Raw genomic sequence first — 25035 nt, forward strand, 5'->3', positions numbered from 1 at the left:
CCTCATCCAAAGAGAGACGCACAGGAACGTTAGCGGGTCAGGCCCTTCCCCGCTGTGGTACTACCCAGAAAGCGTCAACCTCCCCAGTAAACAGCTTAAACTTGTGGTCAGAGGCAATTTATATCTCTTTTTCCGTGCCATGGCGAAATACGTCCTCGTCGTGCTCTACGGAAATGGTGCGGAAATTAGATCGGTGGGATTTATCTCGGCTGTAGTTGTTTATTAGTTAATGCCACCTTGTGGTTCATTAGAATAATTTTGGAGAAGACTTATAGTTTTATTGCATGCCATGCGAGTCAAAGAGCTTACCGGCGTAAAAAATTGATGTAACAGACGTTATTCAAAAGTTAATTTATCAAGTATATTTCCGGAATTAATATTTCAGTGATGTCAGTAAAATAAGAGCTAGGTAGATAAGTACAGTATGTTTGCCATGCATTGCATAAAGTTCCCCAGGGTAAGGTTGAGCTTTTATTAATATTTTAGCGGCATTTTAAATATTAGGTTATGGAAAGGAGTCTAGTTACTTAAGGGTACGGCACCGTAAATCAGTAGTTTGCATTTTTTGCTTTTAAGCGAAAAATTTTCAGCATAGTTTTTGGCTATAGTTCACAACTATTGTATGTTTTCACCGTAACTTTACCTGTACACTGTTCAAAGATATATCACTGTACAACGAGTAAGAACAACGGCTATGTAAGTTTTGCTGAATAAGGGTACGGCATCCTGGTCTCTGTTAGGTGGAACGATAGCTTTTGATATTTCTTTTGCGAGTGTTGGTGCACAAGTAAAGGTGTTCATGCTCGTTTTGATTATCATCACTGAAATGAGGAGATTGACCATTGCAAAGAGACTCATTTTAATGTTGCATACTCTGTTTATTGTAGCTTAGGTTTCAGGGCTCAAAATCTTTGGTTCATTAATAGTACGAAGGGTTATTATCCTTGTAAGATTTGAGGTGGAAGTACAATTTGGTAGAAGTGAGCTAAAGGTAGCTGAGTGAAGTGTCACTTTTGCATATTAATATGGACTTGTATGATGATCATAAATATGAGTCATAGAGGTGTGTATGATTATCATACATATGAGTCATAGAAGCATGTTACCCAAAACTTACTTTCTTACGGAGGTCATTCGACAATAAGGAAGTTTATGCCAGATTTTTTATGTCCATATTTTATTACATCAATATTGTGAAGGAATTTTTTAATATGGAATTTTCCCATCAAAGTATTCATACAATACACAGTATTGAAGAAAAATTTAAATTTTCAAAGAACTTTTAATAATTTTTTTTGCCTAAATGCAGTACGTTAATTTTAGAATTTTAGAATAATAGCAAACCAAAGAGAGAGAAATAAAGCTGTAAATGGAATTGCCACTAGTAGCCGATGTAGTAGTGAAGAGAGAGAAACAAAGCTAGTAAAGGGATTTTGACGTTGGAAAAATCTATTTCTGGGCGAGAGATCCAGTGAAATGCTTCTTTAACATCATTTCTAAGATAAACTCCTTTTTCATAGCAGTTTTTACCTTAGAAATGATGTTAAAGGAGCATTTCACTGGGCGGCACAGGTCGGAGCCCAGAAAATACAGTAGATGTCATCTAGGGCTATTTTGGAAGGGTTAAACAAAGTATATTTGAATTCATAGAGACTCGGGGATTTCTAAAGATTAAATTGTTCCCATACTAACAAACCTTCCGTTATTCACATAAATAACGGAAGGTTTGTATGAGTTAGGGAAAAATACAAATTATCTCTAAGTTTGTCATGTCTGCAACACTATATCTATATTATTATTATTATTAATTGCTAAGCTACAACCTTAGTTGGAAAAGCAGAATGCTCATGGGTTCCAATAGCGAAAATATCCCAGTGAGGAAAGGAAAAATAAAATAAAAACTTAACAAAACAAGAGGAAGAGAAATAAGATAGAGTAGTCTGCCCGAGTGTACCCTCAAGCAAGAGAACTCTAACCCAAGAGAGTGGAAGACCATGGTACAGAGGCTATGGCACTACTCAAGACTATAGAGAACAATGGTTTTATTTCCTTTCCTTGCTGGGCTATCCTTATTGGAGCCCCTGGGCTTATAGGATCCTGCTTTTCCAATTTAGGGTTGTAGCTTTGTTAGTGGTAACAATAATAACCTTTGGGATCTTTTCTTTGTTGTAAGGGCCTAGATCCAGTGTTTATTCCTATGCAGATACAAACATCCTAGTTCTTTATATAGTTACTCCTAGTCTTGTTTTTCTCTCCGACGAGACAGTCAAAGAAAAAGGGTTTGATATATCATTCTTATCGTTGCTAAGCAACCACTGCGTATGTGCCTTAGGACGGATCCTAGAATCAGGCCCCTCCGGATTGAGTCACTGTTCTGTAACAGATAACCCAGACCAATTGTTACTCTGCCCTATGAGGACAAAGAGGAAATGCTTAGAAAGAACCACTAGACCCCGCCATCAGATCAGCAAGCTCATGGTGAGCACGGAGATAACCAGAGTAAGATTGCAAATAATCTATCTTCCGGAATTAGACAGGAAATTGAGAGCTATGCATCCAGGCTCCTCATCTTCCAGTTGTTGTTCCCTTGCTCATGAAGCCAGGTATTTCACCACATTCCTGGTGTTTAACAGAGTTTCTCTGTGATGGAGGTGTTGCAAGCGGGCGTGTGGAAACAGTAAACAGCGGCCACCGCCCACTACCTGGAAGACATGACCCACAGAAACCTTGATGCATTTACCTTAGGTCCTGCGGTGGCTGCACAAAATGTGGTCAATAACACCTCGGCTTCCTTGTAGGACAAGTAGCAGTTGGTTGAGGGCAGATTTTAGCTACGAGTAAGTCTAGGATGAATGTGTGAGTGACTGGCCACTTCCTATTTCATCTTCCCCTTTCTTGGGGTCCAGCATCCGAGGAACTCTGCCAGCTGACCTCCTCTGACTGAAAGTGGGTACCATGACCTTTGTGCATCCTCAATATATGTTGATAAACAGTATATGTTATGTCCCTGTTCTCCAAACGAGGTGGAGTCGGGCAATGTCTAGGCTAATTGAGGAGTTTAGCTCCATTTTTACGCTTACCTGGTCAGGTCACATTGCTAAATTCTAGGCTAGCACGGATTGCCCAGGCCCTTATTCTATAAGGATCACGAGGTGTCAGGTGCCCTTTAAACAGCTTGTGCGTAGCACAGTGTCACCCTGGGTAAGTCTCCAATGTAAAGAATGTAAGGTTTGTATATAGTGCCGGAACAAACTACAAATTTGGAATGATTTTTATTTTTCATAACTATACAAACCTGAAGCTCTTTACACTTAGTGGTTCTGCCATCACCTTCCCCCAAAAATCCTGACGCAATTGCAAAGTGACGATTGTTTACTATAGTCAATTTTTTTCAGTGAGGCAGATTTTCACCGACTCACAGGGGTTCCCTTTTAGCTCTGAAAAGTTCCCTGATAATTGATTGGTCGGAAGTATTTTTTGTCCGGATACTTCCGACCAATCAGCTATCAGGAAACTTTTCAAAGCTAAAAGGGCACCCCTGCGAGTCGGTGCAAATCTGTCTCACTAAAAAAGATTGACTATAGTGCAGGTGTGATCGTAGTGGGTAGTCTACCCCCAACACCTCCCTTTGCAAACTAGTGGAGTGTAGTTACACCTCGCAAAATCTTTAATGGATGGTTCCAGCTATTGCCAAAATAATACTCCTACGTAAAGAGCTTCGGGTTTGTATAGTTAGGAAAAATATGAATTATTCCAAAGTTGTCATTTTTTAAGGGAAAGAATTACTGTACTAAGGTTTAAAATAGGAAAAAATCAAACTAGATTCTTTCTCAAATGAATGACTGTGCTTGATAGAAGGCATATTTCCATGAATGTTTCTTTTGAATGAAAAAGGGAATTTACTCTGATGACTGTAATATGTAATGAAAATAATCACCCTCATGTGGAACCACTACACTGCACACTATTAAAGGTATTTTTTTTATGGAATTAAGAATAATTTTTTTTTTCTTCTCAAGTTTGGTGTTTACGGTTATGGTTTCATAATTATTATTATTACTAGCTAAGCTACAACCCTATTTGGAAAAGCATGATACTATAAGCCCAAGGGCTCCAACAGGAAAAAATAGCCCAGTAAGGAAAGGAAACAAGGAAATAAATAAACTACAAGAGATGTAATGACAATCAAAATGAAATATTTTTAGATCATTAACAACATTAAATTAAATTAATCATATATAAACTATAAAAACTTCATAAAAATCAGTACTAGGGTCATGATTTTGATTTTAACTTATCAGTTTACAGTAAAGGTCGTGTTTACAGTTTTATTCATGAGAAAATTTCCGTCTAATATTTTTGTCTAATTTTTAGGAGGAGTCATGTATCCCAGAGTGTTTAGCATGCTGAAGTATGGTGCCAGAAAAAGAGTGCACCACTGTTGTGCAGCAGTTACTTTTATAGGTAAGAAATTAATCCTAGTTATATTGTTATACTGTTTTATATTAACCCTTTTACCCCCAAAGGACGTACTGGTACGTTTCACAAAAGCCATCCCTTTACCCCCATGGACGTACCGGTACGTCCTTGCAAAAAAATGACATGAAATTTTTTTTTTTTCATATTTTTGATAATTTTTTGGAAAAATTCAGGCATTTTCCAAGAGAATGAGACCAACCTGACCTCTCTATGACAAAAATTAAGGCTGTTAGAGCAATTTAAAAAATATATACTGCAAAATGTGCTGAGAAAAAAATAACCCCCTGGGGGTTAAGGGTTGGAAGTTTCCAAATAGCCTGGGGGTTAAAGGGTTAAGTGATTTTTTAGATTACTAGTATTTGCCTTCCATCCACATAATGCAAGGATCTTTCATAGTGACAGTGTTCAAATAGGAATTTGGCATGAAACTCGTTAGATCTCATATCATTATTGAAGTTCCCATAATTGGATCTTGTAAGATTTTGTTCTATATATCCACTAAGTCAGGTACTAAGTTAGTTCTTAAAAGTAAAATGTGAGAAATATCTATAACAAATTAAGAAGACTAACTTAATCATAATACTGGAAAACTTAATTTAATTGGATAGTATTTACGGTGATCTTCTGTAATAACAGAATTTTGATGATAGAATTACGTACAGTTTATCTATACTGTATTCCCTTGGTTGAATGTTGACACCTCCCTTGAAATAAGCTGAAACTTGACTGTTTTATTTCCTTGTAATGCCCTATTATGGCATACATTTAGAAAAACTGCAAATTTCTTTTCATTTAATATATTTTTTCCCATCATGCATTTCAGTGAGTTCAACAGGGCATAAAGTTTTGCCGTGGAAGGAACTTTCCCGTCCTCAAAGCTTTCGCCAGACCTTATGCTTCCTGCAAATGTATCGTAATTTGTCAAGTTTAGATCAACCCCCTGGTCAGCCCCCCGATGGAAAGGATGGGAAAACCGCAGCTGATACTCCAAGTTTATCAGCATCTGCAGCATCACGATTGAAAGAAGCTGTAATTAAAGGTACTCGATCCACACTGCTGATTTTGTGTGTTCATAAATTTTCAATATTAATCTTACCCGATAATCATGTAGCTGTCAACTCTGTTGCCCGACAGAAATCTACGGTCGGGATACGCCAGCGATCGCTATACAGGTGGGGGTGTACACAAAAGCGCCATCTGTGGTCAGGTACTCCAGTACTTCTTGTCAACCCCACCTCAATTTTTCCTCTGTCGTGCCTCCGGCTAGACCTACATGGATACGCTGTTGATTCTGGAGTTATTGGTCACGATTTGGTGATGTATTTGCTCTAGAGTTTAGCCTTCGCTATTCAGGAAGCTTTATCATTAGCTTAGAAGTTTTTTGGAATTAATTTGATTTAATTTTGGTGACGAAGAGAGTATGAACTCTCTTTCACTTTTAAATGGCCGACCCTTCCCTTAGACGGAAGTGTTGGTGTCGAAGAGAGTATAGACTCTCTTTCTTAATTTTGCTTAACAAAGTTATAGATTTATTTTATATCTCTCCGCCTTTTATAGGCCTCTTCGATTAACTTCCTTTTATTATAAACTTATTAAAATTAATTTTTATGTTTGTTTATATGCGACCTTTCCTAATAGTAGGCGGTCTTTTCTTGGAACCGAAGTTAATTAACATTGAGCCCGTCATTTCGTTTTTACCTGTTAACATTTTATGCTATTTTAATGTTTTTGAAAGAATTTCTTTGATATTCTCGTACTGTTTTCAAAGTTGAACTAACGTTTTGTTTTGTCTCTGCAGTTGTTGACGTTCAGAACGTTCAACTTGCGTTCTATCGTTACGATAGAGAGAGAGTATTCACGGTTTCACGTTGTAGTAAGAGTAAACCGATTCTAGCGTTTTGTTCATTCTTTCTTAGCTTAAATGGTTTTAATTCTAATAAAGGAACTTTTTAGTTGGGAAATCTTTCAGTTTTTTTCCTTTAACAATAATTTGTTTTAACGTTATATATAATTGGGCTCATCTCTCAGGTTCTAAGTCAAAAGAGAGAGAGAGAGAGAGAGATAGAGACGGAGGGAGAGAGAGGAGGGTAAACGTTTCGTTCAAGCGGGTAACGTTGTTATCGTTTTTGCTCTTCTCCCTAGTCTCTTTAGGGGAAGAAGGTAAACGTTTCTAGAGTTTTATTCTTGTTCCCAGGCTTTATGCGGTGAGAGATTTTAAACGTAGTTTATTTGATCTAGTGTTTAGTCTCTTTTCCAGCCACTGAATTATTTATCTTTCATTATGTTTTTTCTGTTACATTGTAATACTGTTTTCGCAATTACTAACTTTTAATGAAGGATAGAATTGCGTGTTTCAGGTACAAACCACTTAAAGTTTCGAGTTCAGTGAAATAAGTGCAAACAGAAAATCAAAAGTGATAAAGTGATAAGCGCAAAGTGTTACAATGTTGCGTTCGAGGGTTCGTCTGTTCGTGCCAGTTGTTCGCCTAGTCTGGGACCTCTTACAAGCTCCCAAGCCCAGGGGAGAAGTAACGTCGAAGGACTTATGGGTTCCACAGGCCTTGATCGACGAACAGACGTTTCCCTCCGTGGTTTCGGGTGTAACCAACTCACGTAGCCGACGTGATCACCCCACCCACACAAAGACGAGAGAGCCCATTTATTCCTCGTCTGCGGAAGAGGTTTCTCGCAGAAACCATGGACCAAATCTTGCAGCTTTTAAGTGCAAGTCGGTCCCTTCTGCGCAAGTCCAACTCCTAGGTGTAGCAATTAGCACTGGGTCAGTTCGGACTTGCTGCAGTACGACAACTGCACACCTCCCAGTGAGGCAAGGTGGTACCGCAACAGGCAGTAACTCCGTCTGTTGCCGCACCAGCTGTTTTAGACCCTCAGTCTCAACGGACAGTAGCTCCGTTTGTTGTTGTCTTTCATAGACCCTAGTGGTCTATGCTGCAGACAATGCAGTCTCAGCTTGCGGTTTTGATGCAGGAGTTTCAGGCAGAGAAGGTTAGCACACCTCCTCCTGCGAGCGCTCCTCCACCTCTGCGCAGTCCACCCTGCCAGACGTATGATGTTGAGGCTCCTCCTGCCTCCATGCGTGAGCTGCCGCATTGGGAGTTGCCAGGTACCAGCGCTATGCAGCAACCTCCTCTTACCTTGAGGCAGGAGCCTCTTGCTATGCGGCAACCTCCTCAACCCTTGAGGCAGGAGCCTCATGCGTTGCGGCAACCTCCTCCACCCATGAGGCAGGAGCCTCATGCGTTGCGGCAACCTCCTCCACCCATGAGGCAGCAGCCTCATGCTATGCGGCAACCTCCTCTACCCATGAGGCAGGAGCCTCATGCTATGAGGAGCCTCATGCTATGCGGCATCCTCCTCAACCCATGAGGCAGGAGCCTCATGCTATGCGGCAACCTCCTCTACCCATGAGGCAGGAGCCTCATGCTATGCGGCTTCCTCCTCAAACCATGAGGCAGGAGCCTCATGCTATGCGGCATCCTCCTCAACCCATGAGGCAGGAGCCTCATGCTATGAGGAGCCTCATGCTTTGCGGCACCCTCCTCAACCCATGAGGCAGGGACCTCATGCTATGAGGAGCCTCATGCTATGCGGCATCCTCCTCAACCCATGAGGCAGGAGCCTCATGCTATGCGGCAACCTCCTCTACCCATGAGGCAGGAGCCTCATGCTATGCGGCATCCTCCTCAACCCATGAGGCAGGAGCCTCATGCTATGCGGCATCCTCCTCAACCCATGAGGCAGGAGCCTCATGCTATGAGGAGCCTCATGCTTTGCGGCATCCTCCTCAAACCATGAGGCAGGAGCCTCATGCTATGCGGCAACCGCCTCAACCCATGAGGCAGGAGCCTCATACTATGCGGCATCCTCCTCAACGCATGCGGCATGAGCCTCATCCCTTGCAGCATGAGCCTCATCCCATGCAGCATGAGCCTCATACCATGCAGCATGAGCCTCATCCCATGCAGCATGAGCCTCATCCCATGCAGCATAAGCCGCACGCCATGCAACATGCTCTGCTTACCTTACAGCATGCTCTACATACAGCATGCTCTGCATACCTTACCGCATGCTCCTCAGTCACACATCTTTGGTTGTTGCCAACTCACAAGACTGTCAAGCAGTTTCATAACGTTGCCTTCTGGTCTGCTGCTTTTACACCAGTGAAACCCTCACTGAGAGAACTTAGCTTTTCTCGGATATGGTTCCTGTAGATGAGAAAGTGCTATTCTCCCTCCTTCTGATATTCCCTTGAGGACTCTGTCATTTGGAGAGGAGCCTTTAGCTGCTTAGCCTCCTATGGACTTTTATTTAAGCATAACATGCTTCCAGGGAGGGTAATGGTTCCACTTCAGTCGCTAACCCCGTCTGTTACCACACCTGCTCCCATAGACCTTGAGCTTTGTTGCAAGACATGCAGTCCAAGCTTAGTCCTTGTTAGAGGATTTTTTGTTTACGGAGTCAGTGTGTCACTGGGAAGACGTTCAACAACCAGCAGAAGTGACTTGTTGTGACGCAGTGCGGCAACCTCGGCAACCCGATAAGGAGTTGTCTGTACGACCCAGACAGTCTAGACAGTTTCGGGTTGTCGCTGTACTTCCTCGCTTCCCCATGGTTGACAGTTCACAGACTGTGCAGCAGTACCATGATCTTGTGTCCGACTCCGTCAGACGACTGGCTTTTAAGAGCTCCCACAAGTCGTCGCTGTCTGGAGATTCTCAGATGGACTATGGATCTGACCAAGGAACTGGGCCTCCTGGTCAATTTTGAGGAGTCCCAGCTCGTCCCATCCCAGACCATTGTCTCCTTGGGTATGGATCTTCAGAGTCGAGCTTTTCGGGCTTTTCCGTCGGCCCCAAGGATCTACCAAGCCCTAGAATGCATCCAGAGCATGCTGAGAAGGAACCGATGCTCAGTCAGGTAGTGGATGAGTCTAACAGGGACACTTTCATCGCTGGCCCTGTTCATCGAGTTAGGGAGACGCCACCTCCGCCCCCTTCAGTATCATCTAGCTGCTCACTGGATAAAGGACATGACGCTAGAGACGGTCTCAGTTCCTGTTTCCGAAGAGAGGAGGTCTACTCTCACGTGGTGAAAGAACATCTTTCTTCTCAAGGAAGTCTACCTTTGGCTGTTCAGAAACCCGACCGCCGTCTCTTCTCTGACGCATCAGACACGGGCTGGGGTGCGACTTTGGACGGACAGGAATGCTCGGGAACATGGAATCAGGAGCAAAGGACACTTCACTTCAATTGCAAGGAGCTGTTGGCGGTTCATCTGGCCTTGATAAACTTCAAGTCCCTCCAGCTTAACAAGGTGGTGGAGGTGGACTCTGACAACACCACAGCCTTGGCTTACATCTCCAAGCAGGGAGGGACTCATTCGTGGAAGTTGTTCTAGATCGCAAGGGACCTCCTCATCTGGTCAAAAGATCGAAAGCTCACGCTGGTAACGAGGTTCATTCAGGGCGATATGAATGTCATGGCAGATCGCTTCAGCCGGAAAGGTCAGGTCATCCCCAAAGAGTGGACCCTTCACAAGAATGTTTGCAGCAGACTTTGGGCCCTGTGGGGTCAGCCAACCATAGATCTGTTCGCTACCTCGATAACCTAGAGGCTCCCGTTGTATTGTTCTCCGATTCCAGACCCAGCAGCAGTTCACGTGGATGCTTTTCTGCTGGATTGGTCCCATCTCGACCTGTATGCATTCCCGCCGTTCAAGATTGTCAACAGGGTACTTCAGAAGTTCGCCTCTCGCAAAGGGACACGGCTGACGTTGGTTGGCTCCGCTCTGGCCCGCGAGAGAATGGTTCATAGAGGTACTGCAATGGCTGGTCGACATTCCCAGGACTCTTCCTCTAGGAGTGGACCTTCTACGTCTACCTCACGTAAAGAAGGAACACCCAAACCTCCACGCTCTTCGTCTGACTGCCTTCAGACTTTCGAAAGACTCTCAAGAGCTAGGGGCTTTTCGAAGGAGGCAGCCAGAGCGATTGCCAGAGCAAGGAGGACATCCACTCTCAGAGTCTATCAGTCTAAAGGGGAAGTCTTCCGAAGCTGGTACAAGGCCAATGCAGTTTCCTCAACCAGTACCACTGTAACCCAGATTGCTGACTTCCTGTTACATCTAAGGAACGTAAGATCCCTTTCAGCTCCTACGATCAAGGGTTACAGAAGTATGTTGGCAGCGGTTTTCCGCCACAGAGGCTTGGATCTTTCCACCAACAAAGATCTACAGGACCTCCTTAGGTCTTTTGAGACCTCAAAGGAACGTCGGTTGTCCACTCCAGGCTGGAATCTAGACGTGGTCCTAAGGTTCCTTATGTCATCAAGATTTGAACCTCTCCAATCAGCCTCTTTTAAGGACCTCACATTAAAAACTCTTTTCCTCGTGTGCTTGACAACAGCTAAAAGAGTAAGTGAGATCCACGCCTTCAGCAGGAACATAGTTTTCACATCTGAAACGGCTACATGTTCCTTGCAGCTCGGTTTTTTGCTAAAACGAGCTTCCTTCACGTCCTTGGCCTAAGTCGTTCGAGATCCCAAGCCTGTCCAACTTGGTGGGGAACGAACTGGAGAGAGTACTTTGCCCAGTTAGAGCTCTTAGGTACTATCTAAAAAGGTCATAACCTTTACGAGGACAATCAGAAGCCTTATGGTGTGCTATCAAGAAGCCTTCTCTTCCAAGGTCTAAGAACTCAGTTTCTTACTAATTCAGGCTCCTGATTAGGGAAGCACATTCTCATCTGAAGGAAGAAGACCTTGCTTTGCTGAAGGTAAGGGCACATGAAGTGAGAGCTGTGGCTACTTCAGTGGCCTTCAAACAGAACCGTTCTCTGCAGAGTGTTATGGATGCAACCTATTGGAGAAGCAAGTCAGTGTTCGCATCATTCTATCTCAAAGATGTCCAGTCTCTTTACGAGAACTGCTACACCCTGGGACCATTCGTAGCAACGAATGCAGTAGTAGGCGGGGGCTCAGCCACTACATTCCCATAATCCCATAACCTTTTTAACCTTTCTCTTGAATACTTTTTATGGGTTGTACGGTCGGCTAAGAAGCCTTCCACATCCTTGTTGATTTGGCGGGTGGTCAATTCTTTCTTGAGAAGCGCCGAGGTTAAAGGTTGTGATGAGGTCCTTTAGTATGGGTTGCAGCCCTTTATACTTCAGCACCTAAGAGTCGTTCAGCATCCTAAGAGGACCGCTACGCTCAGTAAGGAAGACGTACTTAATAAAGGCAGAGTAATGGTTCAAGTCGTCTTCCTTACCAGGTACTTATTTATTTTATGTTATTTTTGAATAACTAATAAAATAAAATTCGGGATACTTAGCTTCTTTGTTAGCATGTATGCTGGTCTCCACCCACCACCCTGGGTGTGAATCAGCTACATGATTGTCGGGTAAGATTAATATTGAAAAATGTTATTTTCATTAGTAAAATAAATTTTTGAATATACTTACCCGATAATCATGATTTAATTGACCCACCCTTCCTCCCCATAGAGAACCAGTGGACCGAGGAAAAAATTGAGGCGGTGTTGACAAGAAGTACTGGAGTACCTGACCACAGATGGCGCTTTTGTGTACACCCCCACCTGTATAGCGATCGCTGGCGTATCCCGACCGTAGATTTCTGTCGGGCAACAGAGTTGACAGCTACATGATTATCGGGTAAGTATATTCAAAAATTTATTTTACTAATGAAAATAACATATTTATTTTAAGGTGTTGCAGTAAACACTTGAATAGAGATATTTTTCATCTACATTTAATTATTATTATTATTATTATTGTTATTATTATTATTATTACTACTAGCTAAGCTGCAACCCTAGTTGGAAAAGCAGGATGGTATAAGCCCAACAGAGAAAAATAGTCCTGTGATGAAAGAAAATAAGGAAATAAATAAACTACAAGAGAACTAATGAACAATTAAAATAAGACATTTTAAAAACAGTAGCAATATAGAAATAGAAATTTTATACATAAACAATAAAAAGAAACTTATGTCAGCTTGTTCAACAAGAAAACATTTGCTGCAAGGTTGAAGTTTTGAAGTTCCACCGATTCAACTACCTGACAAGGTAGGTGGAATAAAACTGTAGTAGGTAGGCTAGGGTACCAACCACCTGTTGAGATACAACTGCTTGAGAGTGATTTCATCCTTTGACTGGGCCGACAGTACAGTACTACATTGGAGGCGTCTCTCGGGTTACGACTCATTTTTCCTTTGCCTACACATATATTAAATAGTTTGGCCTATTCTTTTCACATTCTCCTCTGTCTTCATACACTTGACAACACTAAGATTACCAAATAATTCTTCACTCAAGAGGTTAACTACTGCACTGTTATCGTTCAGTGGCGTCTTTCCTTTTAGTAATGGTAGAAGAGACTTTAGCTGTGATAAGCAGCTCTTCTGGGAAGACACTCCAAAAACAAATCATTGTTCTCTAGTCTTGGGTAGTGCCATAGCCTCTGTACCGCAGTCTTCCACTGTCTTAGGGTAGAGTTCTCTTGTTTGAAGGTATATCCGAGCACACTTTTCTATCTAATTTCTCTTCCTCTTGTTTTTCAAGTTTTTATAGTATATACTCTAGAGAAAAGATCTATTTTTAATGTTACTATTCTGAAAATATTTTACATTCTTCATTACTTCTCTTGTATTTTTTTTATTTCCTTTCCTCACTGAGCTATATTTCACTGGTGGAGCTCTTGGGCTTATAGCATCCTACTTTTGCAACGAGAGCTGTAGCTTAGCAAGTAATAGTAATAATAGTAATACAGTAATGATAATATTGTGTAGTATTGAGCTTCATGATGGAAAAGTCATGATTAGAATTAACTACTGTATGTACCTAGTATTACAAATATGATGATACTGTTCAGGAAGATCTGAATGCAAAGGAGGGTCAGAATCATGAAAAATCTCATGGACATGCATAAAGAACTAACCGAGTGGTAGTGCCAGCGATGAATATCTATATCAGGAATAAGAAATTTAATAGATTGTAAGTTCCTGTGCAATAAATTAAGGTGAGATTTAGCAGTTGAAGACCAGACAGGAGAGCAATATTCAAAACAAGGAAACAATTAAAACACTTCTTCAGAATAGATTGATCACTGAAAATCTTAAAAGACTTTCTCAATAAGCCAATTTATTGTACAAAGTGTGTGGATCAGTTTTACTGAATATTCCCTTATTGTTTCAGTTATGCCACGAAAGAAAGAGAGAATAAAGTTTGATACGTCACATCCATCTACTGAACGAAATTTCATAACTGCAATTCGAGCAATGTCAGAATTTTTACTGAAGCCTTCTGACCTTGAGAACCTGCGACAGACGAAGAGGCGTTCGCCATTTGAAAACGAGCCCCCTATCACAGTGTACTGGAGGAAAGATGTTGAAGCCAAGTAAGTTAATGTAGATTTATAAATTTTTTTATTGGTTGCTTTTGTCAAATAAAGCAATATAATTTTAGAATACAGTAGTTTAGTCATAGGGAGGCCCTTGATTCGAATCCCAGCCTCTGTCACACAATTCGACTCAACATTGAATGAGTTTTTGGGTCGGCTGGGTTTAATGAAAGGTAAAGGACGGGTAGGGTCCAGATTATCTTTCTCTATGCATATGAAGCTTTATGGAGGGCAGAACAAGCAATGGGCATGCTCAAAATAGTTTTTCAATTAATACAAACTATTTCGCTATTTATAGGGAATATACTTTCGACAAAGGTGGAGACTTATGCGCAGAAATGTACTGTAGGTATAATCAAACAAAACTAAATAATTTTTACAAAATTTTGGTGTAACAAAAAGTAAAAAAGATTAAATGAAATTGGCAGAAAAGAGTTACCGGTAGTTAAAAAAAATTATGTATCTTTTCTATAAGTGTTTAAAGATTTACAGTATTTCAAGTTCAATGTGTTATTACTGTAGCTAAATCAAGTATGGCTAGGACTTTAGGGTATTCGGACGTAGGCTAGAATTTTCAGTACATATATTTGGCTTGCAATTATCCGCACTAATTCTCCACTGTGATAGAAATATACTGTCGCCAATAGGCTTACCATTCGTCATAAATCAGACTTCACATACGTGACCTATAACAGAGTTCAGTGATTGCTCACCACAATTTGTGACAGTCATAGTACTCCTGAAAAGGTCATTACTCTCACTGTATAAAACATATTTTTAAATATTTAACTTAGCCGGTGAATATATAATAGCTGCAACTCTGTTGCTCGACAGACACATACAGTAAAAAACTCGCCAGCGATCGCTATACAGGTTGCGGGTGTGCCCACCAGCGCCAACTGTCGGCCAGATACCACTCTCGATGTAAACAAAGACTCAATTTCTTCTCTGTCGACGTGTCGACAAGACGTACTTTTACTCGCTGTAGAACCTGGAGTTTTCTCAACATATTTGGTGAAGTACTTCATTTTGGTTTGAGCTTTCGCAGTGCAGGTGTTTTATCTTCATCTTAAATCTTGAACTCGTTTTTGGATAGATTTAATTTTATGATGACAAAGAGAGTATGGACTTTCTTTGACTTTTAAATGGCCGACCCTTCCCTTAGACAGAAGTGTGTTTAGGCTTTTAGCAATTATCTTATCACGTTATGAATTAATTATAGATTTTCTATATATTTTATATCTCTCCGCCTTTTTTAGGCCCTTCGATTAACTTTCCATTTATAATAAACATAAAAATAAATTTTTAATGATTTGTTTATATGCGACCTTTCCTGAGAGTAGGCGGTCCTAACTTGGAAACCGAAGTTAAACAACGTTGAGCCCTTTCAATCGTAAATAGCTTTTAAAGAGCTAATGATTTAAAACTTTTTAAATGAATATTTTTTAATAAATATTTTATGAAAGATTTTCTTTGAATAGTCCTCGTACTGTTTCAAGATGAACTAACGTTTAGTTTATTTATGCTACGCAGTTTGCGCTCTAACGTTACGATAGAGAGAGAGAGTATCACGGTTTCACTTTGCAGAAAGAGTAAATCGATTCTGACGTTTTGTTCATTCTTCTTTCAAAGCTTAAATGTTTTAAATTCTATTTTAAAGGAACTTTTAATTGAAAAACCTTTCAGTTTTTTCCTTTGGTCAAATAACATGTTTTTTTGACGAAACGTAAGTGGGCTCTTCTCTTAGGTGCGAAATCAAGAGAGAGAGAGAGAGGTAGAGACGGAGGGAGAGAGAGGAGAGAAAACGTTCCGTTCAAGCGGGTAACGTTGTTCTCGAGTTACTCTCGTCCCTAGTCTCTGTACGGGGAGAAAGGATAAAACGTTTTTAGTTTTTATTCTCGTCCCCAGGCAATGTATGGTGAGAGATTGAAAACGTAGTTGTGAATGAACTAGTGTTTAGTCTCTTCCCCAGCCACTGAATTTTTCATCTTAAAATTGTTTACTGTTTTTTGCTGGTATTAATGTGCTTGCATTATACGACTGATTTCGCAATTACTACCTTTTGATGAGGGTAGAATTGCGTGCTTCAGGTAGAAATCAGTAGAAGTTTCGATTTCAGTGAAATAAGTGCAAAACAGAAAATCGTAGTGATAAAGTAATATTGCTCAAAGTGTTATTAGTGTTGCGACCGAGGGTTCGTCTGTTCGTGCCTGTCGTTCGCCTAGTCCGGGACCTCTTGCAAGCTCCCAAGCCCAGGGGAGAAGTAATGTCGTACGACTTATGGGTTCGAGAGGCCTTGATCAGCGAACAGACGTTCCCTCTATGGTATCGGGTGTATCTTACCAAGATCACCCCTACCATAAGGCGAGAGAGACGATTTTCTCCTCGTCATCCGAAGGCTTTTCGCATAAGAAACCTGAAACAAGGTTTCGATGCCCTTAAGCGAAAGTCAGTCCTTTCAGGACAGGTCCAGTGTCCTGGTTGTAGCCATTAGGACAGCTCTGACCCTATGCAGTCATCGGAAGACTGCTCGCCGCCTAACAAAAGCGTAACACAGACTCCGAAAGTCTTTTTGTTGGCAAGGTTTTGCGGTCACAGACGTTACCCTCTTCTCTTACCGCAACCATTTCCGTTGATCCTAAATGGGTTGTACGGCAAGACATGCAGAATAAGCTTGCCTCCCTTATGGAAGACTATTCTGCCGATAAGTCCGTTGAGCCTAGCCGTTTATCTCATCGAGATCCTGGCTTTCAACCACCCTAACGTTCCTTTGTGCGTCCTGTTTACGTTGGCGTAGCTAAGTCACGTCACTCAGGTTGTTTAGAACCACACTCGATGCGGTCTCGTGTGGATTTTCAGCCACATTTGGACATTAGGCCACTTGCTGATGCTCCTGTTGACGTTCAGGACGTTCGCTAACAATCGGAGTTGACTTGTTTTGACGCTGAGCGTCAACCTCCGCATTCTAGAGTTGTTTTGACTTCTCAGTCTAGGCGGTCAAAGCAGTCTCGAGTGGACGCTGTGCGTCCTCACGCACCTGTTGTTGTTGACAGTTCACAGACTGTCAAGCAGTTACATGACGTTGCGTCCTGGTCTCTCGCACCTGTTGTTGTTGACAGTTTACAGACTGTCAAGCAGTTACATGACGTTGCGTCCTGGTCCGCTACTAATGCACCAGTGCGTTTGGACTCTGCTTGTAAAGCATTGCCACCACGGTAGGTCTCTCCCTTGCTTGAGACTCAGCTATTATCGGACAAGGTTCCTTTAGATGAGGAAGTTGCTGTTCTCCCTCCTACTGATATTCCCTTGAGGACTCTGTCAGACGGAGAGGAGCCTAAAGCTGCTTAGCCCTCTATTGACTTTAAATAAATCATGCTGATTTTTTAAGGATCTTTGTCCGGATCTTTTTGTAACTGCTGCTCCTCGTTCGCCTAAACGTCAGAGCTTACACTAGGCCTAGCTACTTCGAAGCCGTTGTTATAAGCTAGTGCTCTCTCGCTCTCCTAGAGAGCTTTACGTTTGCTAGGCGACTGGTTTATCACCAGGAGGAGTTTGGGGGATACAGCCTTTGCTTTCCCTTCTTTTAAACTGGCTTATAGAGCGAGAGTCTGATATGACACGAGAGAAGTTCTCGGCTTGGGAGTTCCTGCCTCTGCCCAGATAGACTTCTCAAACCTCATAGACTCTCCCTGGCGCCTGGCCATGAGACGCTCCAAGATTTTACAGGTCAACTTCACAGCTGTTTTCGAGCCTTTGAAGTTTTGCTGTACAATTATGTCATGCATAAACAAGGCTTTCAGGGATGGCTCCAATGATCTGACAGCCACGTTCTCTGCAGGAACAAGTCCCTCAGGGATGGCTCCATGATTTGGCAGCCATGTTCACTGCAGGAGTACGTAAGAGGCAAGTGCGCTCAATGTGTTCATTGTCAAGACAAACTTCACGATGAAGTCTACCAGGCTGTCTTGACAGCATTTATGGAAGGCGACCGGATGGTCTCCCTCGACCTTCAGGAGGCATACTTCCACATTCCTATACACCCGGATCCCCAACCGTTTCTGAGGTTTGTTTACAGGAATGTGGGGTACCAGTTTCGACCTCCCTGTACTGGGACGACTGGCTTCTCAGAGCATCGTCCAGCCTTCGCTGTCTGCAGGATCTACATTGGACGTTGAGTCTGGCCAGGGAGTTGGGACTTGTGGTCAACCTAAAAGTCCCACCTGATCCCATCCCAGATTATTCTATTTTTGGGGATGGAGATTTGCAGTCAAGCCCTGCTCGAAGTCCAACTAATGCTGAAAAGAAAACGTTTATTCAGTCAGGAGTTGGAACAGTCTCGTAGGGACTCTCTCATCCCTGGAGCAGTTTGTCTCACTAGGGAGACTACCCCTTCTGCCTCTCCGGTTCCATCTAGCCTCTCACTGGAACTAGGACTAGACATTAGAGACGGTATCATTCCCAGTCTCCGAACCAATAAAGGCATGCCTGAAATGGTGGGACAGCAATATCAGTCTGAGAGAGGAACTATCCCTAGCAGTCAAGAACCCAAACCACGTGTTGTCCTCAGACGCATCGGGTTTGGGTTGGGTGCGACCCTGGACGGTCGGGAATGCGCTGGTCTGTGGACCTCAAGTCAGAAGAGCATGCACATCAACGGCAAGGAGCTATTACCAGTCCACTTGGCCTTGATGATATTAGGAAGCGTCTTCGAAACTAAGTGGTAGAGGTCAACTCAGACAACACCACAACTTTGGCGTACATCTCCAAGCAAGGAGGCACACGCTCCTTCACGCTGCTCGAGATCGCAAGGGACCTTCTCTTATGGTCTAGAATTCGAGGCATCTCCCTGTTGACGAGATTCATCCAGGGGGACTTGAACGTCTTGGCAGACTGTCTCAGTCGGAGGGGTCAGGTGATACCCACGGAATGGACCCTCCACAAGGAAGTGGGCAAGAGTCTTTGGGCTTCTTGGGGTCAACCAACCATAGACCTCTTTGCCTCCTCGTTGACCAAAAGGTTACCAATCTTTTGCTCTCCAGTCCTAGATACAGAAGCAATCTACATAGACGCGTTTCTACTGGATTGGTCTTTTATGGACTTATATGCATTCCCACCATTCAAGATAGTCAACAAGGTACTGCAGAAGTTCGCCTCTCACGGAGGGACAAGGTTGACTTAGGTTGCTACCCTCTGGCCCGCGAGAGAGTGGTTCACCGAGGTACTTCAATGGCTGGTAGACTTTCCTAGAAGTCTTCCTCTAAGGGTAGATCTGTTACGTCAGCCCCACGTAAAGAATGTCCATCAAAGCCTCCTCGCTCTTCGTCTGACTTCCTTCACACTATCGAAAGACTCTCAAGAGCTAGAGGTTTTTCGAAGGAGGCGGTCAGTGCGATTGCAAGAGCTAGGAGAGCTTCTACCATTAGAGTATACCAGTCGAAGTGGGAAGTCTTTCGAGACTGGTGCAAGTCAGCATCTGTGTCCTCGTCCAGTACCTCTGTAGCCCAAATCGCAGATTTTCTTTTACATCTGAGAAAGGTTCGCTCCCTTTCAGCTCCCACGATTAAGGGCTACAGGAGCATGTTGGCTTCGGTCTTTCGACATAGAGGCTTAGATCTTTCCAACAATAAAGATCTCCAAGATCTCCTTAAGTCTTTCGAGACCTCTAAGGAACGTCGTTTGGCAACTCCAGGATGGAACTTAGACGTGGTCCTAAGGTTCCTCATGTCAGATAGGTTTGAGCCATTACATTCAGCCTCCCTGAAGGATCTCACCCTCAAGACACTTTTCCTAGTGTGCTTGGCTTCGGCTAAAAGGGTCAGTGAACTTCATGCCTTCAGTAAGAACATCGGCTTTTCTACAGAAAAAAGCCACTTGTTCACTTCAACTTGGTTTCCTGGCCAAAAATGAACTGCCTTCTCGTCCTTGGCCTAAATCTTTTGATATTCCTTGCTTATCAGAGATCGTAGGCAACGAACTGGAAAGAGTATTATGTCCTGTTAAAGCTCTTAAGTTCGATTTAGCTCGTACTTAGTCATTGCGAGGGAAATCTGAGGCATTATGGTACTCAGTTAAGAAACCTTCATTGCCTATGTCAAAGAATTCTTTGTCATATTTTATCAGATTTTTTTAATACGAGAAGCTCATTCTCACTTGAATGAGAAAGACCGATGTTTGCTTAAGGTTAAGACGCACGAAGTTAGAGATATAGCAACCTCCGTGGCCTTCAAGCAGAATAAATCTCTGCAAAGTATTATGGACGCGACTTTTTGGAGAAACAAGTCAGTGTTCGCGTCATTTTACTTAAAAGATGTCCAGACTCTTTACGAGGACTGCTACACACTGGGTCCATTCGTTGCAGCGAGTGCAGTAGTGGGTGAGGGTTCTACCACTACACTTCCCTAATTCCAATACCCTTTTAATCTGTCTCTTGAAATGATTTTAATATTATTTTATGGGTTGTTCGGAAGGCTAAGAAGCCTTTCGCATCCTGATTGATTTGGCGGGTGGTCAAAGTCATTTCTTGAGAGCGCCCAGATTAGGGGTTTGATGAGGTCCTGTTGTATGGGTTGCAGCCCTTGATACTTCAGCTCCTGGGAGTCTGTCAGCATCCTAAGAGGATCGCTGGGCTCCGTGAGGAAGACAGACTTACAAGGCAGAGTAATCGTCCAAGTCAACTTCCTCACCAGGTACCTATTTATTTTGGTTTTGTTATATTGATAACTGCCAAAATGAAAAAACTCTTAGCTTATACGCTGTAAACATAATTAACTCTGGTCTCTACCCACCTCCTTGGGTGTGAATCAGCTATTATATATTCACCGGCTAAGTTAAATATTTAAAAATGATATTTTAATTATAAAATAAATTTTTGAATATACTTACCCGGTGAATATATAAATTAAACGACCCTCCCTTCCTCCCCAATAGAGACGCAGTGGGATGAGAAGAAATTGAAGGTTTTGTTTACATCCGAGAGTGGTATCTGGCCGACAGTTGGCGCTGGTGGGCACACCCGCAACCTGCATAGCGATCGCTCGCGAGTTTTTTACTGTATGTGTCTGTCGAGCGACAGAGTTGCAGCTATTATATATTCACCGGGTAAGTATATTCAAAAATTTATTTTATAATTAAAATATCATTTTGCATACAAGGATTAGGACTCTTAATTGCTACTTCAAATTGTGTTTATCTTATTTATTTCTTATTTTATTTTATTTTTTTTTTTTTTTACTTTTTCCTCTTTGCTTATCTTAATTTTTGTCACTGTCTTTGCTTTCATTAGCACTTGGGTTTTTCACCACACTTTAGTCACTTTCAACTAAAGGCCTTTTCGTAATAAACCTGTCCAAGGAAAACTGTTTCATTCTCCCTTTAAGAGACTCCTCCTACTTCAAAATCCTGCAGATCGTAGATAAACATTTGTACTGCCTGGCCGAGTCCTTTACTCACACACCATGTTCCTTGATAATTTCCCACTTGAATTTAATGGACATCATCATCCTTTTCTCTGCATGGTCACTAGCACTTACCTTCTCTGGGAGACAGTTACAAGAAAATTAAAAGGAGAAATTCCCTCAAAACATGAATCACAGAACAAGGAACCCCGAGCACTGCTAATCATAGTGTTTACTCTACAAGGTAAACATATGAAGAGAAAGAGAGAGCCTGTTGGAGGCTGGCAGAAGCTGTGGTGTCAGTGCTCACAACGCCATCTAGCAGCAGCAGCATCACAAACTCACCTCAAAGTTTTTGCTCGCATAATAATGCAAAATATTGACCAAGTGATGACTCGTATCTCAGAAAACTCGTACATTAATTCACTCATGGGTCAAGGTATTACTATAATTAGGTAGCGGAAATGTTGCTCAGATTTTTTGTTGAATTTTTTAAAATTAGGTTTTTTTTTCAAGTAGGATATGTGTGGTACATTTTTGAACCCTAAAACCCATCACTGACGAGGTATCTTTGATAAACCTATTTTGATTTTGAATGAATTTTTCAGAGCAATTCAAGTGTGGGGAGGCCTAGATGTAATAGAAAAGGAGAAATCAAAAAGAGGAAAGAAGAGGAAACAACTTGGTGGTAAGAACATTTTAATATGTGGTTTATTTTATAAACTGATCTATAAAATTATGTTCATTGATAAGGGAATACTGTATATTAATTCTCTAATAATGTTTGTTACAATGATATTTAAATTTGCTGGAGTTATGAATATTAAGGACATTAAACGGTGCCAGAGTTATCATTGGTCAGCCATTAACCCTTTTACCACCAGGCTATTTGGAAATTTCCAACCCTTAACCCCCAGGTGGTTATTTTTTTCCCAGCACATTTTGCAGTATATTTTCTTTAAATTGCTCTAATAGCCTTAATTTTTGTCATAGAGAGGTCAGGTTGGTCTCATTCTCTTGGAAAATGCCTGAATTTTCTCAAAAAATTATCAAAAATATGAAATAAAAAATGTTTATAGCATTTTTTTGCGAGGACGTACCGGTACGTCCATGGGGGTAAAGGGATGGCTTTTGTGAAACGTACCAGTATGTCCTTTTGGGGGTAAAAGGGTTAAGAATTAGATTGAACTATTCCCTTTTGTGTTAGATATTGCTCACTTTTGCAGACATTTTCCATGTTAAAGATATTCAGAGCGAATATGGACCAGAGCAGAGAAGCGAGTTTGATTTAAGGCCCCTGAGACCTAGAAGTAGTGGTTTAGATGCGTCGGGAAAAGTCGTGTGGGCAGCAGTGATCATGTGAGTATATTAAAAGTTTGTTTTGGCTAATAGAGGATTATTTTATGATGATTTTTATATATGAAATATCTGTTTTAATGTTGTTGATATTTTAAAGATATTTCATTTTAATTGTTCATTACTTCTTATATCATTTATTTCCTTCCTTATTTCCTTTCCTCACTGGGCTGTTATTTCCTGTTGGAGCCCTTGGGCTTATAGCATCTTGCTTTTCCAACTTGGGTTGTAGTTTAGCTACTACTAATAATAATAATATTGAAACAGACCACAGATTGTGCCAATCAATGAGTATGTTTTAATGCCCTTCCAAGCTTCATAATGATTTTTTTTCTTCTATTTATCGTGATTTCAACTGTTCATTAAAAGGAGGATTTGTTGTTTTCTCAGTGAATATGATCCACCTTTCTTCCTTTATTTTCCTTGTTTTGTTTAGGACAAGGATAGAGGGAAATATTGTCTGGATTGTCCCATTGCCTTTGCCATTAAGAAATGGCTTTTTTTGTGATGGCAATAGCCACATTACCAAGATTTATACATATTGAATTACTGTATTCTTCTTTTACCAAACTGTATGGGTGTTATGATATTGTGAATGAGTATAATGTGGAGAAATCATTAATGAAGTCCAAGATTATAAGAAATGTAATTCATCGTGTCATCAGGAATTTGTTTGATTAATGCAGAGTACCTTATTAAATAGTTGAGTGGGCATTATGAAAACAAGAGATACCAGAAGGATTTATTTTGATGTTACTCTTTCATAGAACGTAATCTAGTGAGTAGGGAGTAATCTTCACATGAGGAGAGTTTGAGATAAATGTTGCTGTTCATCAAGGCTCAGAGCTTAGCCTTTTGCTGGTTATTGTAGAAATGAAGAAAGCTACAAGTTAGGGCTAAAAAGGGGAACCCCTTGGAGCTACTTTTTGCAGTGAACCTAAAGTTGATTGCATGATTTTAGAGAAGTGGTGGAAATGTTTAAATGGAAGAAGGGTGGTTTGGAAAGTAGAAGACTGAAAATTAATGTTAATGATAGGACTGGCAAAATCTAACCGAAGCCCTTTGTGTCATTAGGCATAGGAGGAGAGGATGATGATGAGACAAAGTGAATTGTGACGAGAAGAAGCAAAGGAAAAAGTACAATCACAAGAGTAGTGGCCTTATGGCTTTTGTGGGAATGATGTGGAGGTGAACTTTGTACTGTGTATCAATTATAACAGATGGTGGTTCAAGATGTATTACAAAATCTACCATGAAAAATGGGATAGACATTGATAGTTGAGAACTGTTATGATAGATGGGAAGGAGTTACAAGAGGTAGAGCATTTCTGTTACCTTCGAAATAAGTTAGACTGAGAAGGGTGAGTATAGGAAATTAGTAAGAAGGATAATGGTAGCAGTATAGATGATAGAGAAAGATAGCCAAACTACTGTTGATAAAATTGTTCACTTTGTTGAGGCAGCAAACACTTGTGATGGGTGCTGAAGTACGGGGGAAAGATTGTATAATAAATAAGGAATTGGTGGAGAGATGTGGTGTCTAAAAGTTGAAAAAAGACTGAGAACACAAGACTGAAGTAGTTTGGATGTGTGGAGTGAAGCTGGACTGTATAGATGGAAGTGGTAGTCTGTTACTTCTTGCTTGAATAGGCAGATATATTAGCTCATTCATGAGTGAACCCAACAAATTCCTCTCATTAATTTCTTCATTAGTGAATCCCACTATTCCTCCTCCTCCTTTTTGTATTTGCAATTTATCTGATGTAAAAAAAGGGCGTAAATTTTGTTGTTTCATTAGCCTTTGCACTTTTAAAAGCCCTCAGAATCTTCAGACTTTGTGGAAAGACTTTAATCCATGAAGGCTCTTTTACACTTAGAAACACACACAGTACTTGAATTAACTGATCCATTGTAATTCAACGATAATTTTAATCAATGTATGATGATGTGATTTTTTTTTTTACAGAAATGGAGCCAACTTTATCATGAAGTTGGGTGCGTGGGCATTCACTGGATCTTATAGTTTATTTGCTGAAGCATTGCATTCATTTGCAGATGTTGCCAATCAATTAATACTAGCTTATGGAATCCATAAATCTAATCAGGTATGAAGAATAATCTCTGTTTTTTTTTTTTAAAGTTCTGGGATTTTTGGAAGGGAATGTATTTTAAGAAAACTGAGTTTTATTTATACCACTACCAGTCATTTATTGCCATGGTTATTTGACTGCCATTTTTTCATGACAAACCCATAATTTACATTACCATACATTTATGGCCTTCCACGAATCCTGATCATCATTCGTACCTTTAAAGAGGATGATCCTCAGCTGGTGGGGTATCTGTACCACACCTGCTTCAGAGAATAAC

At 41.3% G+C, this 25035-nt stretch overlaps 1 protein-coding gene across 7 annotated transcripts in view; it reads left to right on the forward strand.

Moving 5' to 3' along the window:
* Positions 1-25035, forward strand: part of ZnT49B (Zinc transporter 49B) — a 97367-nt gene that overhangs the window by 976 nt on the left and 71356 nt on the right. For 6 of the 7 annotated variants that reach the window (XR_011042509.1, XR_011042507.1, XR_011042508.1 and 3 more), the window contains exons 2-7: positions 4375-4464; positions 5303-5518; positions 13711-13912; positions 21918-21997; positions 22536-22668; positions 24632-24770. Coding sequence is in view for 2 of the 7 variants with exons in the window: in XM_068366734.1 (XP_068222835.1) it covers positions 4383-4464; positions 5303-5518; positions 13711-13912; positions 21918-21997; positions 22536-22668; positions 24632-24770 (852 nt within the window). In the remaining 5 variants the exon portion in view is untranslated. The remainder of the gene's footprint in view (positions 1-4374; positions 4465-5302; positions 5519-13710; positions 13913-21917; positions 21998-22535; positions 22669-24631; positions 24771-25035) is intronic. The other variant, XR_011042511.1, reaches the window with a different exon arrangement.

The sequence above is a fragment of the Palaemon carinicauda genome, chromosome 44 (assembly GCF_036898095.1).
Source record: "Palaemon carinicauda isolate YSFRI2023 chromosome 44, ASM3689809v2, whole genome shotgun sequence".
Taxonomy (NCBI): domain Eukaryota; kingdom Metazoa; phylum Arthropoda; class Malacostraca; order Decapoda; family Palaemonidae; genus Palaemon; species Palaemon carinicauda.